Source organism: Sabethes cyaneus, chromosome 3 (genome assembly GCF_943734655.1).
Source record: "Sabethes cyaneus chromosome 3, idSabCyanKW18_F2, whole genome shotgun sequence".
Lineage (NCBI taxonomy): Eukaryota > Metazoa > Arthropoda > Insecta > Diptera > Culicidae > Sabethes > Sabethes cyaneus.
In genome coordinates, this window is record NC_071355.1 from 32,891,094 (window position 1) to 32,908,373 (window position 17,280).

Below are 17,280 nucleotides of genomic sequence, written 5' to 3' on the forward strand. Positions count from 1 at the left end.
TTTACTTTTCTGTTTTCCTTTTTCATCTCCTGATTTTCTTATTTTTCTCTCCCGTTTTACCTTTTTCTTTGATTCTTTGGAAAAAAAAACTTTTCATTTTCTTCTTTTTCTGTCTCATTTTCCCGTTTTTTGTTTCTTCTTTCCCCTTTTATGTACTATTTTCGATCTCTTTTTCCCGTTTTACTCTATCTGGTTTCTTTTATCTCTCTCGAAAGAATTTTTGGTTTCGCTTGTTTGCTGTGTTATTTTCCCCTTCTTGACTCGTTTCCCCTCTTTCTATCTCCTGTTTTCCCATCTTTTATTCTACGGTTTTTCTTTTTCAGTACAGTCAAATTTCGTAAATTGGGCTATGCTTATCACCGATTTTCACAAAAACTTTCATTAATTGGGCTGTGCTGTGATAGGCAACAGTTCAATTGATGTTCATGTCATCGATTGACTTTATTAGATCAGCCCGATTAAGGAAAGTTTTTCTCAAAATCGATGAAAACCTCAGTGCAATTAACGAAATTTGCGCAGTTTTTTTGACAGACGCAGTTTTTTTGACAGATTATATTTTCCAGATCGTAAGATTCAATAGTAAATATACATTTGCAAAAGTAACAGAAAGTTAACAAAAATGCAAACTGCAATCATTCGGTACTTCAAATATTTTGTATAATAAAAGCAAAAACATTTGTAAAAACAAACTGATCATTTTCACGAACATAAACGATTTGAGAAAAAAAGTTTTTCTTCGAGTTTTTACCATTTTCTTCTAATGTATCCGCAGTTTATGCGGTGGAGAAGCACGATACGCCCGATAACGAGGCCATAACTTCGACAATGACTATGACCAAGCGACACAGTAAGTACACAGGTATTATACCTTATTGTCACTTTTGTGCTTTTGTTTCCCGGCGCGCTTGCCTGCGGGGTCACATCACTAAACACAGCCGATATTACCCAATTAAGGCCACTTTCTGCATTTATTTTTGCATCGCCATTACTGCTGGCGTGGCGTGGCGTGGCGCGGCGGCCAGGAGATTCCCGTAAGATATCTCATGTTCTGTGCCAGGTTTGATTTCCCTTTTTTCCGACTAAATAATTTATGCAGAATGTATGTTAATAAATGTTTTGTTTCTACCTCCTTTACAAAGCCCTTTCACCTCCACCCTTCGGGCTACCAGCAGCAGCAGCTTCTTGCCACCGCCACCGACTGGCTGCGGGACTGGACTCGACCGAGTCTCGACTCGACATGTGCGTGTTCTCTGTCTGGCCGGCATTTGCCTTATTATCGCGGTACTTTTTTCATCGCTCTGGCTTACGTTCTGCGGTTTCGGAAAGGTCCAGACTATATAGAGCTAACTTGCTTCTCCCCGGTCGGTGTGGTCGGTTGCTTCCGAGTCTACGCCGGTTTGGTCGGGCACCTGAGACTGAGACTGCGACTGGCACTCCGGAGACTGGGCTCTGCTCTGGTGTGTGGTGTGTTTATAAATAATATGTATTTTTTGCAAAGATCTCTTAGCTTGAGGCGTTTCACAAATTGACATGTGATGATTTTATAACTAATTGAAAGTTAATATAATATTATTTAGTGCAAGCATTATTAGGTGTTACGATTGCGTACTCGTCTCTACTGAAGATGCACAGAACGTGTTCGATTTTCCTGGCTGATCGAGTTGGTAGAACAAACGACTAGGTAATTGGTGTGGAAATTAACGGGTCCTCTTACGACGGAAATGAAAACACACGACGTGGCCTCTGACTGAATGCTGATTATATCTTTCTCTGTTATCAATGTGAAAGATGACGAATATGCAACAATGTGGCGTGAGCATCTTTTTGCCGTGGACCATTTTACTGCAGTCTTTGATAATAATAATTTTGATAATAAACGTTTCTTATAATGTTTTCTTGTTTTCTTAAACTATGATGATTATTAATTCAATGATACAAATATGCATAAGGTTGTTTCAATTATTTAATCTCTCATAGAACTTTATAACTCATGATATAAAATAATAGAAGAAAAAATAATAAAATTATCCAAGTTATATCACTTACGGAACTCTACGGAAAATACAGATAGGTGAAGCTTTCCATGCCCAGAAAAAGGGTATCCATCCACCGTCAAATTATTCTCCCATTCACCTCCAGTGTCCGGATCCAGCAAGTAACGCTTGGTGAAGGACTCTAGACATTCTAAGTCATTTTAGGCATGTTATTTTTGGACCGAAATCTATGCAAAAGCATGCTGAAGATTTTGTCCACCATTCTAGACTCGAACTAGACCGATCGTATTAGGCAGCTCATGGCAAACCTGTAGAACCTGATGTTGCTGCTCGGGCATGCAGCTCCAGCAGAGAGAGGAGCAGAGGAATATTTTTGTCAAAAAGCTGACCAAAATGAGGAGAATTAAAACTTTTTCAAATCCCTCCAATTGCACACCACTGTCGTTCCGGATGCGTTCGAGTTTTTTTGAGTTTGAGTTCATTTTGAGTCTATTTGTTTTGTTTAAATACCGCACAGAGTTGTCAAGCTTCGGGTTGAAGATAGACCATATATTCTCGTTGTTGTCTTTAACATTTCTATGGATCTGTTCTTCCTATCGACTAGTTGTAAAATGGCCTTCTAGAATCAGAGTGTGCACTATTATTTATTGATATTGACTACAGATTACAATGAATATACTGATTAAAAGCTAGTAGAATTTGTTCACATTATCACATTAGCCCAAATACTTTGTGAACTTTCAAATGATATTTGTTTTTATTCTCACTACTTTTCATCGCAATCTTTGATGGCATTTGATAGTTAAGAGTCTCAAAACGAGTGTTGTAAGTAGCATTCTTGAAAGGCTCCCTAGTCGCAAGGTTACCGAGTCTGCTTTCGCTTTCACAAACGAATGGTCGTGGGTTCGAATCTTAGTAGAATCAAGCCATTCGATGTCAAGTGACTTTAGCATGGATTTATTCTCAGTCCCCTCACCCTTACCCTTCCTTCATGCTGAATTCTATATATTTACCGACTGAACCCTCTTGACAGTACAAAAGTCCCTCCTATAGTTAAGTGTACTGGTCAGAGGAACGAAGGAGTCCTCGCCAGGGACAGCTATAATATGGAATAGTGCTAGCAACAAGGAATAAGTGGGTAAAGCAGATCAAGCTTTGAAGGAAGGGTAAACCCCAATACACACAAGCACGCATAAAATTTATTAAGCTTATCGCTCACTCAATAGCAGGTCATACAGCAAACACCCGGGCGATATCACCCAAGCAATAGATCAACTATACTGGTCGCAGTGATGTGTCCACACATCGAAAAAAGTAGCATTCTTGCCATTTTAAGAAATAAAGACGTTATACGAAATTATAAATTCTCGCTCTCTCTCCTCTCTCTCTCATACCGCTTTCACCTTACATATCTCTCTCTCTTTCATCTCTCTCCTACATCTATTTTCCCCTCTCTTACAGCTCTCTTCCTCTCTCTCTCTCTCTCTCTCTCTCTCTCTCTCTCTTACATCTCTCTACCTCTCTTTCTTACATCCAAAGTCTAGAGTACTACCGGAAGCATTAGCATCTTATAGAGCGTGAGTTGCGTGTAAAGTTGCAGGCTGCGGAACTCTAGCTGGCTACGTAATCTGTATAAGGCCCTATTGGCAGCCACTATCGGCCTTCTTACTTTACGGCTAGCATTGCTGTCACATGTCACTAACGTACCAAGGTAGTCAAATTTGACAATCACTTGAAAAATAGCTTCATCTATCACAAACTCCAACACCCGAAGGCCGTCACGCTTTCTACCAGCCACCATATACTTCGTTTTAAAAGAATTTCTGATAAGCCCACGTAGCCACCGGAGTACCCAACCATAAGCAGAATGTGGAGCACCGACCTTTCGGAAGCAACTTATTATACAATGGCAGATCTATTGTTTTCCAAATAATTTATTTATTGAAAAAACTACAAGGTATACAGCCCTAAGCGTTGTACGAAAGGGTAACGTAGGGCTGTATCAGATCATTACATGTAAGACTAATGTAAACTGCATTTCGGACATATGTATGTTTATAAGAATCTGTGAGTTGTCATTGTTTAAGTGAATGATGAAAAAAGAAGAGCAAAATATTCAGATTCAATTCTTCATTGAATGCAATGGCGGCTTTGAATTGAAACGTAGAGGTTTCTTATAACAATCACTTGTGTGCATCATAAAAGTTGAAATAGTAAATGAATGACGAGCCCACAGATTATTGTAATAAATATGATTACGCGTACCTTGACATGTTTCAATAATCTTACTTTAACTCGCTTGTGGCCTTTAAAAGGGCCACTCGTTACTAATAACATTAAGGCCAAAGCACGTTCATCGCAATAAGTTAGCGGCGTCAATTCACTGTCTCTTGCTCCGAGAAGATTTTACTAATTTCCTTTCACAGCTTACCGCTTGTTACATAGCAGAAAATATGGCACATACGCAAAAATTTTTGTTTTATTTGTATGAGAGTGCTTATCCTCTTGCCACATGGACGAGGGGTCTCCCACATGCATGCCAAATTTGGTCCCATTCGCTTGATTAGTTAGGAGGAAATTTGTATTTCATTTGTATGGGAGCCCACCCTCTTAGAAGGGGAAGGGGTCTTAATACACCATAGAAAGAATTCCTACCTCCAAAAACCCCTACATGCCTTTGATTCCTTTTGCTTGATTAGTTCTCGAGTTTTGAAAAAATTTGTATTATATTTGTATGGGAATCCCCCCTCCTAAAGAATCCAACTGCGACGAATGTGATGGGTGGTATTACCTATTTCTGCGTTGGAGTTTCGGAGCATATTATCGCTAAGAGCTGAAGATGCACAACTGATTTTGACATGAACCCAGCGAACTAAGGCTGCTTCGGACGGTGCATCAGCAGAAGAAGATTTTATTCAAGATTGCCGATCGTTAAACGATCAAACCATCGAAAAATAGTAACCAGCACCCGTAGCAGTCCAGTTATCTCTTCAACTACAGCATCGCAAAAGTCAGCTAAGACGCTGACGATCCCGCAAACTGTTCAGCAGTCCGCAGTTGCGGCTTCAGTACCCGATCTGTAGAAGTAGCAGCCGAAGTCGTTGCCAGGAATAGAACTGCCGATGATCGATGCAGTGGAGACACTGTCGGAAATATCTACACCTTAACCGCAGAATTCTGCAAAAGTCTGCGCCAAGCTACTGAGGTTGCAGGAAGAACGGCATTTCAGCAGCAGCAAGAAAAGCGTGGAAGACTCACTGAAGAGAAGGTAGCCTAGCAGTACAAGGAATATCTTGACAGCATGTGCAGAATCCTGGCGGACCTAGTGAGTAAGCAAGGCTCGAGTCGCAATTCCAACGTCTGTCGGCATCAGATCGAAGAATAGCTCGAGACCGGTAATCCAAAACCCCTGAAGACGGTTGAACCAGGTCTTTCGAAACCAGCCAGAAAAGAAGACGGCCAGCAAACAAGTCGGCTTGAACGAACGCATTATCAGCGAACCCTAGGAGCATGTGAAATTTCGTGATGATGGTACCGCTTCACAGCATGTCTACCCTTTGAATGGCACCTTCCTATGCCCTTCGAGAGGCACCCGCTATTCTGGCGATAGATTTGGAACCATCAAGGGTAGCACGTATCAGCCTAATCAGTTATGTTGGAAAACCATGTTCAAGCATAATCGATCACAGCTCATTTCGTTTAACTGAATCGTACGCCACCTTAAATACAACAAATGGCGAGTCCGAAATTTGAATTCCCGGAATTTCGGTGAACATTTGGTCCATCGTGGAGCGTCCCTGAAAACCACACTGTAATTGTAATCCGCCAACAAAGGTTTCCTGCAATGGTCTCAGTCTATGAAACAATGCAGAGTAGCAATCCCCGATAATTGCTGCATTCGAGCCTATGATCCTTTTGGTAAATAGAGCATATGAGACCATCCAACAATACTTTTTATACCTTGTGGAAAACCTGATAGATTTCAAAAATTCGGCAGCGATGCCGTCCTTCCGTCTACTTTACCGTTTTTAGCTCTCTAGCGGAACAGCTTTTTTAACCGCGTTCAAAGTTGGTGGATCCACAGCTTGTCCATCAACCTTAATCGCCTGACCACCTCCGATCTTTTGGTAATCAGGTTCCCCTCATTGTTGATGCACATAACAGGAGTTGAATCGCTGCGGCTCCTGATTCCAGTGATCGTTTTAAAGAACCTTCTCATATCGTGCATCTCGAAGCAATTCTCTGCTTCTGCAAGAGCGCAACCCCAGTGCTGGCGTCACTTACAAAGGTGATGTCTTTTTTCGGCAACTCTCTCCGTTCTGGCGCGTCACAGCTGCAGCCAACATGTGAGCTGTGGCTCGTTTCTTCTCATCAGTCACTTGCTGGTATTGTGCGTCGAACCACTAGAAGTAGTTGGTTCGTTCAGGTTCTCGTTCAGGTTCTCTGCAGCTAGTTCACCGATCCACTCATCAGTTTTCCGAGGCTACGCTGCAGCAACTCCTTCCGCTCTAATAACCGCAGAATCTTCAGTCGTATCTTCCTCGTTGATTTCGATTTGAATACGTTGAATAACCGGACGCGAATCTTGCTTGCTACGAGATAATGATCCAAGTCGACGTTTGATTTCCGGAAGGACCGCACGTTTTCGACATCAGAAAAGTGCCAGCCACCAAACAGATCGTGGTCGATCTAAGAGCAGGCCTCTTCATTGGGGTATTTCCAGGCAGTGTGCAAAATAGGTACTACAGATAACCATTCCTCTGGCTGCAGTGAAGTTGATTAGCCTCAGACCATTGTCGGTTATGGTAGGATGGAGGTTTTCTCTATCACTAACAGGACGAAAGAACTCTTCGCGTCTGTACTATGATCCCCGATGACTATCATTATGTCTTGTCCTGGGTACTTCCCATATGTCCTTTTGAGAAGACTAAAAAACCTCCTTCCTTCCTAAATTTATTTATAGCAAGACTTTTGATCGATTAGATTAACAACTCCAAAGTTTGGAACTCCACTATTAGGACTTTTTTACATTAAATTTTATTGATAAGATGGGATGTCTGTTCCAGTGTGGGACCATCCGTGAAATTTAAATTGGATTTAAAATCAAACTCAAAATTGAACTTTAGATTAGACATTAGATTTGCATTTGGATTTGAATTCGGACTTGGCGTGTTGTATAAAATTGGATCAAAATTGAACTCATAATTTGACTTCAAACTGGATCTGAATTGGAAGTTGCAATTGGTCTTCGAGTCGAACATAAATTGGAATTAAATTAGACTAGATGTTGAGCTCAAATTGGGCTTGAAATTGGACTTGAAAATAGACTTAAAATCAGAATTGAATTTGACTTGAAATTGAACTGGACATCGGATATAATTGGACTTGAAATTAGACTTTAAATCGGAGCTGAAACTGGAATTAAATTCTACTTGATTGGCTTTAAAATGGGACATTGAATTGGATTTGACACCAGACCACATTTGAACTGCAAATTGTATTTAAAATTGAACTTTTAATTAATCTTGGTATTGGACTTCAAATCGGAGCTGAAATTGGATTTAAATTAGACATGCAATTGAATTTAAAATCGGACATTACAATGGACTTAAAATTAGACTTACATTAAACTTGAAATCGAAGGTGAAATTGGAAGAAAATTAGGCTGGGAATTAAACTTGAGAAATTATTTTGTTATTCATTAAATTAGTTATAAACGGTAGGGCACGTGCCCCAGTGTGCTCCAACCTGGGCTCGCCAGTGATTACCACCACTGATAGTAAATGTGATACTTAATGTGATGTACCGGTTAAAGTAGAGTCATGGGCTGCGACTCCTACATATAAACAGATATTACTAGCTTTCATTCGTCTTTTCTACTCTTATAAAATACATGCAATACTTATGGCCAAATTTTCGACTCAAATACTTCTATGTGTAGCAGCAATGGATCCATATTCCTGTGCCAAAACCGAGTCCGCTAGTAAGGTTGAATAAGGTTCACTTGTTTCACTTTTGGGTGATTTGCTGCCGTCAGGGATGGTTCGATCACTTTGACTCAATTTTGATTCATTTAACAATACCGTCTTAACGGGGCCAAATATGACAAAGTTAAATGTGAAACATTTGTAGAATAGGTTATTATCTATAATTTTGCTGAATAAAGTTTTGCTGTATCTTTTGTAGCTACGGCGCTACAGTGCTAGAACCTTATTAGTGACTAAATGATCGTTCATTTAGTCACTGATGAGTTACTAGCTTTGTAGCACCATAACTACAAAAGATACAGCAAAACTTAGTTCAGAAAAATTGTAGATTAAAATTAGTTCTACAAATGTCTCATATATAACATTGCCAGAACTGGCTCGGTTGAGACGGTACTGTCAAATGAATCAAAATTGAGTCAAAGTGATCGAACCATCCCTGGCTGCCGTAATATATGTCTGCGAACCGTACACATTGAACCAGCAATTTTTTCAAAACGAGTGCATATAAGAAGAAAAATGCCTTTTCTGATTCTGAACGAGGTTGACTGCCTCTTCTTATTGCTATTTTATCACAAGCTATTACTATTCAAATGTGACCAAAAGGTGGTACAACGACAATGGCGCCACTGGGAACGGAGTGGAATCTGATCCATACGCCGAAGTTAAGATCTATTGAGTAAACTAGTCGATTGTAAAGGGCAAACTTATGAAGAAGAGTAATAATATTTGGAAGACACAAGAAGGAGTTGAAGTAAAAATCTGACCTTGGTTGACAGGCATATGAGTAAAGATTTGGTGCAAAGCTATATCCTTCCGTGATGATAATCCATGGTCGGGAGAATAAGATGTTCGTGTATAAAGACGCAATACTAAATGTTTACATACGAATTTTATTATTCTCTTGCGGTATATCATAACAAAAAGATAAATAAAAAAAAAGTCGTAATAAATCTTACACTAATCATTGTTTCCTAAATCATTAAATCAGTGCTACATATTTTATTTCATATTTCATATTTCAAAACTTCATAAAAATCTGGGAACTTTTTGATCCATATGTTAGAAAAGCCTCTACATCAAACTCCAGATTTATAGTTTCAACTAAGCTTAGAACATACAAATGACAAAACTTTAAGCTGCATCTCAAAGCTTTAGCTAACATTGTCTCACAGCGCACTTGCAGCGGCTCGAAGCGAAAACATCCTTCAATCCTTTGGCCAAAACCCAGCCAGACCCAAATTCGTTTATTCAACCTGGTTTATAACCGCACAAGTAATACAGCTACTATCCAGCAGAGGTTGCTGTTCAGTTTCCTTTTCATACAGCGGTACTGTCAGGAGTGGAAACTCAAGCTAGATAGTCCAGCGGCACACGCACACGCTGCCGTCAGGCAACACATGGACTGCGAAGTGGGACTGTACCTACATTTTACGTTCGTTTACTTATGCTCGACGCTCCCACACTGCCTGGACTGGGACTGTATGTATGATGTAAACATACAAGGGAAACCAAAACATAAAATAAGAAACTCAAAAAAGAAATTTTCGTAAAACGACGCTAATTTTACCTGCCGGCATCGGCACTTATCAAGCGAGCTTAAACGATGCTAATTTTTGCTGAAGGGTTCGAAACAAACTCTAAAAAGCTACTAGGTGATTAAATTCATAGATATTAATTCAACAAAAATCAACCTGCAGCTGCAATCTTCAATGTATTTGTTGATACGTAATACCTCGCGCGAGTGAAATAGGTAGGTACGTGCTTGCAAGAGTGGATTCTTGTTTGTAATCCTGGCTAGAGAGCTTGAAGCTTGCAAAACAAAGTTTATTTTTTGCTCCTCTTACTGATGCCGACAAATTTATATTTACGTGGAGCAGATTAATTGGCAAGAGAAAGAAATCCAACATTTCATCATTTTTGTTCCAGTTCATTGTTTGCCTTCGACAACGACAGAGTTGCACCCGGACCGGGCGGTGAAATTGAACAGGTAGGTAATTGGTCGGTTCATTTTTCACCAAATCCAAATGAGAGTCAGCTAATGTGTCACGAAACATGAAATATGTTTGCAGAGCTCCCTAACATAAATTCGTGGCATTGTTTACGGACTTATTTTCGGACAACAAAATGGAGATGTCTGTGCAATATACCATTTCGTCAGCAGAAGGAGCTAAGCCGAATCAGTCATCTGACAGTGAATCGATAGTATCTAGTGTAGAGGATATCAACAATTGGTCATTCATCAGTGACCCAGATATGCAAAACGATGTGCAACCGCTGGAAAGTGAAAGCATTGAATGGTAAATTTATTCTGTTCTCATCGAACACGATCGACGATTTCATTACTTTGCCAATACCGTTACAGTTGCCGGGAAAGTTTTTCTTCGGATAGCATCAGTGTTATTAGCGAAGGAGAAGATCTTCGCTTGGAATCATCAGACTCAGTTCAGACGAACAGTTCCATAGAGCTGGTTAATCACACACAGGAACATGTTGAAAATAACGAAACAGCAGTCATCTCAGAAACAGCGACTGCAAAGAAAAGCATTATCTGGACTACTCCACTGGTGTTAGGAGTCGTCCTAGCCACTAACGCCGCTATTTTTTACGGTCATTCCAGAATATATCAGAACATGATTACGGAGTTCAAAGCTCTCCAGGAGAATAGAATAACTGAATTGTTGAATAACACTGCTAAAAATTTGAAATGCATTACCGAACTTGAGATAGAAAATGGCCGACTGAGAGAGGAAATAAAGCGACTCAAAAAGATAGATGACGCATCTGAGTTGGAGAAACGAATCCACCGGACAGTACTTGAGTTTTTATCGCAGCAAAAATCAACAGCTGATGAAGCACCAATTCAATTCACACAGTTCAAAACAGTTCTAGATCATAAAACACCTCCGGATGTCGATGCCAGCTTCAGACATGACGAAATTGACGAGAAAGCCCCGAAAATATCACAAGATAAACTTCGAACGCTGCCCAAAATTTGCTACAACAAATATGCAATACAGGACGCTCTATTCTCCGAAGATTGTAATTTCGGAAAACACAAACGAAGTGAAGAATCTGAATCTGAACTGTTTGAAGATAACTCGGAATATGATCAACCTTATGACAACTCAAAACGAAAGCTTCTTCCGACGTTTTGCTACAATCAGCGCGTCACTCAGGATGCGCTATTTGCGGAAGAATGTGATTTTGGAGAAACCCCAGAAAAACCGCCGCATGCAAAACGTATGAAGTTCAAGAAAGTTCCGGCGGAAGGAAACCATCATCACCACGGAAGGCGACGCCACGGTCGAAAAGGTTCCGGAGCGACTTCCAGTGCACTACCGAGCAGGCGGAATTAGGTTTACAGCAGTAAGTTAAAGTTTCGAAAAGTCAGTTGAAGATGATCCTCATTTTGTTGTTTTTATCCTATCTATCAAGAGCAATGAATAAAAATACGCAACGCTAAAATTAGTTTGGTTTTTTTTATCAGAAACTACAAACCATTTGGTACGGTGAAACACGTATCAACTGCATTCTTTAGTTGTTTTGAAGAAAAATCATTAAACATTTTATATAATTTGCAGCGCAAAATCAGCATATTATAGATTTGCTTATGATAAGCAAAAACCAAGTCCTTGGTGCTGCATTCCGCTTTCGGAACTTGACTTTCTGTTTTATTCGACAGATTACAGGACAATGGCGTAGCTAGTACTACGACCCTAATTTTCCGATTTTTTAATTTTATTTCCGACATCAAATCCAAGCCTACATTAATTGCAAGTCCAGTTATATGTCTCATCCGATCTGATTCAAGTCCAATTCCAAATCTAATTCCAAATCCAGTTTCAAACCTTAGGACAGCGGAGGCAATCTACGCCAGACAAAAAACGGAGGCTGGGTGAATTAGATTACAAATCAATGCGTCGAAAACCAAACATATGGTAGGAAGAAGCTCCGGAGAAAACAACACTTGCCTCTCATGGACAGTGACTATTGATGGCTTTGAACTGGAAGTGGGCCAACCGAGGAAACTTGTTACGATGATAACCACGACGTCGTCGATCAAGTCGCAGTCGATGCGGTTGCAGTTTATCCGGGTGCTGTTTAACGGTACGAATCAACCTCTCCCAAGAGCCGCCCAGGCGAGGAGACATGGGAGGGATGAAGCTCCAAATCGTCTGCGGCGAGGTGAATTCTGTGACTCTCTCATCGTGGTTCAATTCTTCTAGTGCGGTTTGTAGCTACCTGTTGGCGTCCACGAAGTTCGTACCACGGTCGCTGTATAAGCGGCCGCCACCGCTCTCCTGTCCACCATATTACGTAACGCAATAATACACGAGTCAGTTGTGAGTCAGTTGTGCGCAACTTCCAGATGGATGGCGCGTAGTCAGGGAAGTGGCTAAGACCTCCCAGCGTTTTTCAACTCAGCGTCCAATGTGGTTTGCTGTAGGCTACGAGGTGTGACGGCGATAAATCACTCATCAGCGCCGCTTGTGGACGAACTCGTGCGTTTTTAATGGACTATTTCGGACCGAATTGCAGACAGTTTTCATTTTGGAAACGTGGTAACGTTGTTTCAGCTCGCTTAGAACGGTCTCGTGGTTTTAGTGCAGGAACCGCTGATAGACGAGGTGATGGTATACTCCCGAAGAAGGATAACGGGATTAGCGACGCAAGTTGGTTCGTCCGCGGATCATGAGGAGTTTCTTTTGAACTATTTGCTGAAACGGCTCGTATCGATGATTGGCTCGAACACCTTGAAGTGAATGTGAAGGTGCGGTCGAAGCTCCGTATCGGTCATTGTGATGGACTGCTGCGTTGCTGGCGGTTTCTGTCTTCCAAAGGAAGTCAGGTCGACAAAACCATCGGCTAGAGCTACTCAGATCGGAATCATTCTTCCATTTGGTCCCGTCGTCCACCACGTTCAACTTGGTAGGAACCCATCGCCATTCCCATAGAACCTTCGTTTCAAGGATCTCACTGAACCATGCGACGATATACTGGCTGCAGCGCCGATAATCCCAGTGCTGCCAGCATAAAACGTCCCTGGAATCTGTCCAAAAATAGCGCTTTTGAACCTTGATCGACAAGGATCCAGGATAAAGCCCGCCAGTCTTACTACTAGAACGGCCACCTATAGTTCAAAGCGCGGTATAGAAAGAAATTTCAATGGTGCAACTCTGGTTTTTGCCCCAACTAACGCAACTTCCAGTGCACTTCCTTTCTGGAATCGTAAGTAGACGACTGCCGCGAAACCGTTCTTGTTCGCGGGTAAGTGAGAGTCGTGAATTTGCGCTTTCCACTCGACGGATGCTCTCCAGATCACCTGCAGTAGGTTTCACAGAAACATCAGGAAGTATCTCTAGTCGAAGATCATTAACAGATTCCTGAGTACTTTGTAGGTCGCTTACGTCCAGAGAGCAGGTCAGCTTTGTGGAGGGAAGATAGCTTCTATGTAAAGTAGTCCGTTGTGATGTCCCACCACGTTCCAAGTACTTTTTCAGTGATGTCTGCTTCTGCAATGCTCAGTTTCTTCTCCTTCGTTCCTTCTTCGTCTAGCGCAGCAACCACCGCCGATGAGTTGGACACCCAAATTAGCACGTCAAAATCACCAGAATCGTGGATTCTCTTCACGTCCGTTACCAGCTGGATTGCCTTCTCCGCTGTCTCAGCACTGATCAGCATATCGTTCACGTAATTCTGATGAACAATGGCTTGAATGGCTTCCGGATACTCCTGCTCAAATTGCATCGCGTATGTGTTTTTAACGTACTGAGCGACACCACTAGCATGACGTACGTGCTGGGAGCTGTCCCAAGTAGCACACTTTGGTTTTGGTTGAAGCAACCGAATTACGACCGAAATTAGTCGTATTTCGGTTACCACCAACTTGATAACAACCGTGCTAGTATGGGTGTCAGCTTCATTCTCCTTCCACAGGAAGCACTGGCAGCACTGATCCTCCGTTCTCGTTCTCACTTGATGGAACATTTCCCGGATGTCCTCGGAGACAGCCACACGAAACTCCCGAAACCGTACTAGGTAGGACTGACAGGTGAGAGATCTACTGATCAGGTCCTTTTAAAAGCACAGAATACAAAGACACCCCATACGAATTCGCTGCCGCGTCCTAAACAAACCTTGTTTTGCCGAGTTTATTGGGCTTGACTACTGGAAACATAGGAAGGTACCAAACTCGGTCACGATTTATCTTTAGTTCGTTTTCCGACAGATTCCTGATGTAGTTTTTGGCCAAATAATCGTTCACTTTCGCGATTAGCACCTGTGCTAGATTCACATCTTTTTGCATTCGACGATCATGGCATTCCCATCGATCTGCTCTCCGGAAGCCGGACGTTGTCATACCGCCACAAAAGGCCGAATTCGAAGCGTCCATTCGTGCGTCGTGTTAACGTTTGCAGCAGCTCGCTCTTTAGTCATCGTTGGATGGTAGCAGTTTGTTCGGCTTACTGATGCTGAGGCATTCCAGTCAAAAGTACTGGCTCATGGCCTCGAGCAGCTCCTTGTCAGATTGGGATTCACACTGACAGATGTTAATACTGTGATGATTAATGTGACTTCCAGTATTCGTTGTCCTGGAGCACCGTTCGTAGATCATCCAACTCAAGCGCGTCATGACTGCCATTGATTCCTTCGGCTTGCTCTCGCGGCACTTCATCACGTGGCCCAAGCTTGCGTGGTCCAGGCCGATGAGAAGTCGCGGGCTAACCTCTTGATCTGATTCCAGCGGTAAGCCTTGTAGATGACGCAACTTTTCCTGCAGCTCAGGTATCAATAACGTTTGTTAGAGCTTGAATTTTCTGATAGGGTTCGTGACACTAGAGATGTAGAAGATTACCTTTTGGGACTGGTTTTCCGTTCGGTTAGGACCTCCAGCCCATCAAAGATATAGGAACTTCATAGGTCCTTCTACCCCTAGTTTTCTGGCCAAACTCTGCTCCATCAATGTGAGTTCTGGTCCTTCGTCAACAAAGGAGTAGGTTCGCACCACCTTCGAAGGCCCTTGAAGTACAGCCGTACCTTACAAATGCTATTGGTAACTTGATCCCAGCGGTGTGGTGGAGGCGTTGCAGCCGGATACCTTTTTGCATCGTGGAGAAGTGAATGGTGAAGGTACAAACAGTTGTCAATCCCGCACGCCTTGTTCTGCTTGCATGGACCGTTATGCTTCCGCAGACACTTTTGACGCACCTTAAACTCCAGTTACCTCCACCTCGAATCATAGCTGAACTGTTTGAACGGTTTACAATGTGCTAAGGTCGAACACCCAAGCAACCAAAAGTTCGAATTTCACTTAAGGAACGAACTTGGAAGTTCACATTTGGTTCAAATTTAGTTCCGCAGAACTTTCTTACTGAACAACCACACACTACATTTGTAAACCGAACTTCATTCTAAATAAAGTACCGCTAATATCTGTAGCAACTTGAAAGTTCAACATGCAATTTGAAAGTAACTAAAAGTTCGGATTATGGGGTCTAAGAAAGGTTCCCAAGCAACAATGAGAGTTTTATTGTACTCTTACGGCGATTTTCAAGGCCAATTTTGGTCTTGAAGTGCGTAATAAAAACTAAATTGTTACTTGGGTTAACAAGGTTTATGTCTATGGATCTATAGCTTGCTAAGCAGCTTTGCCAGTAGTTAACCGAACTTCAAAGTTGCCTTAAGTTCACTGCATAGAGCGTTAAGCAGCTTCTAAAGAAACTTTGTCAAAAATTTATAAAATATTACTTTGAGTTCTATTTTTATAACCTTTCTATTTTCTACCTTCACCTCCTTCTAATTTTTGTAAATCGGTTCATGCGATTAAGAAGATTAAGATGATATTAAAAAAACTCTAACTAACACCTGCCGGTGCTGGATTTGAACCCGAGCGTACCGCGTTGCAAGCCTATCCTGATGCATTGCGCCATCTCTGACGCCGCTAGTGAGATGAATTTTGCCGATGAGTTGTTCTTGAGTGTACGTTCGTTTCGGGGCTGTGGTAAATGAGAAATTAGCTCATCGAGTAAAATCGATGCAAATCGCATATTCTAGTAATAGAGTAGTGGTATGCATCTAAGTCACCGAAAGAGAGCACTCGAGTTCAAATCCCCCGAGGTTTGGTTGGTGGTGTGTGGGTAAATTACAATAAATTGATATTTATCAATAAAAAACAGTCGATTATTCTTCTGATGATATCTTTCACTATTCACCGATATTAAATGCTTTAGTTTAAATGGGAAATGCCATCAACCTACAAAACAGGAAGAAGTGGAAAAATTTCTCAATCTTTTTTTAAGATTATTGGAGTTTCTTTTTGAGCTGAACAGTGTTCTATTTAACGACTTAAGTGGACTTTTTGCGAACTTTCAAGTTCTGTTAGAAGTTGCTTTGCATTCCCTTCGAAGCTAAATCATCAAATAGGAACTTAAAAGTACGGTGATGATGAAGCCAAGAAATCCCCTTTTAATGGAACTTTTGGTTACTTGGGCAATTTCCTTTGCAGCCCACACATTCGCTGACAGGCTCCTTAGAAGTAGGCTTACTATCGACGACTGGTAGTCCTCTTCGGAGCGAAGATCCAAGTAACCGTCTTTCTTCGAAACCTTGGAGCGGTAATCACTGCCCGTAGAAATTGCAACGGCGCTGGCAGCCTCAGCAACGAAGCGTAGCCACGAACTGAAGTCCAAGATGTTTGGATTACGATTGCTTCGGGAGCTTTTAGTCCATTCCAGCTTCAACGTTGGCGGCAACTTTTCCACCAACTCGTACCTCAGCGATGCGCTATACATGAAATCTGCTATCTCAGGCTATCGCAACTGGATTTTCCACGTTGAGGGCAAACTGGATCACGGTGTCCCGCCTTTCGATGCTAGGAGACGGCAATTCATGGATCTTCTGAACTATTACTTGTATGATTGTCTGTGGCCGTCCGTACAGCATCTTGAGGGTGGCCATTACTCCGTGCACGTTGGATGGATGGAGCAAGCGGTACTTGACTCTTGTTTCCAAAGTCTTGCCTTTAAGGCATTTCCGCAACCTGAGCATGTTTTCCTCGGTCGAGAATCCACATAGCAGTGTGGTCGAGCTGAAAATCGAAAAAAGAGCGGACAGTCTTCTGGGCTTCCTCCAAAGTCCGGTAAATCCTTTGAAACAGCTTGAATATAGTGTATATTGGATTTTATGGATAAAAAAAGCATAACTACTCCTATCACAGTTCACAGAACGGTTGCGACTAAGTAAAGCTGAGACTGGTATATGATTATTTTGCTACTCGGTGGCCTAAGTAATCGTATTTC

The 17,280-nt window shown here is 41.8% G+C and overlaps 1 protein-coding gene across 2 annotated transcripts; it reads left to right on the forward strand.

Annotated features, from left to right (window-relative positions):
* The first annotated feature begins 9,528 nt into the window (after positions 1 to 9,528).
* On the forward strand, positions 9,529 to 11,424 carry LOC128743140 (uncharacterized). 2 transcript variants are annotated; one of them, XM_053839664.1, is made up of 4 exons: positions 9,529 to 9,731; positions 9,859 to 9,968; positions 10,051 to 10,278; positions 10,344 to 11,424. In XM_053839664.1, exons 3-4 carry the CDS (start codon positions 10,106 to 10,108, stop codon positions 11,335 to 11,337), a joined length of 1,167 nt encoding a protein of 388 aa, XP_053695639.1. In that variant the 5' UTR covers positions 9,529 to 9,731; positions 9,859 to 9,968; positions 10,051 to 10,105; the 3' UTR covers positions 11,338 to 11,424. The 2 variants fall into 2 exon arrangements, with proteins under 2 accessions (XP_053695639.1, XP_053695640.1); XM_053839665.1 differs by having other exon boundaries at positions 9,908 to 9,968.
* The last annotated feature ends 5,856 nt before the right edge of the window (positions 11,425 to 17,280 follow it).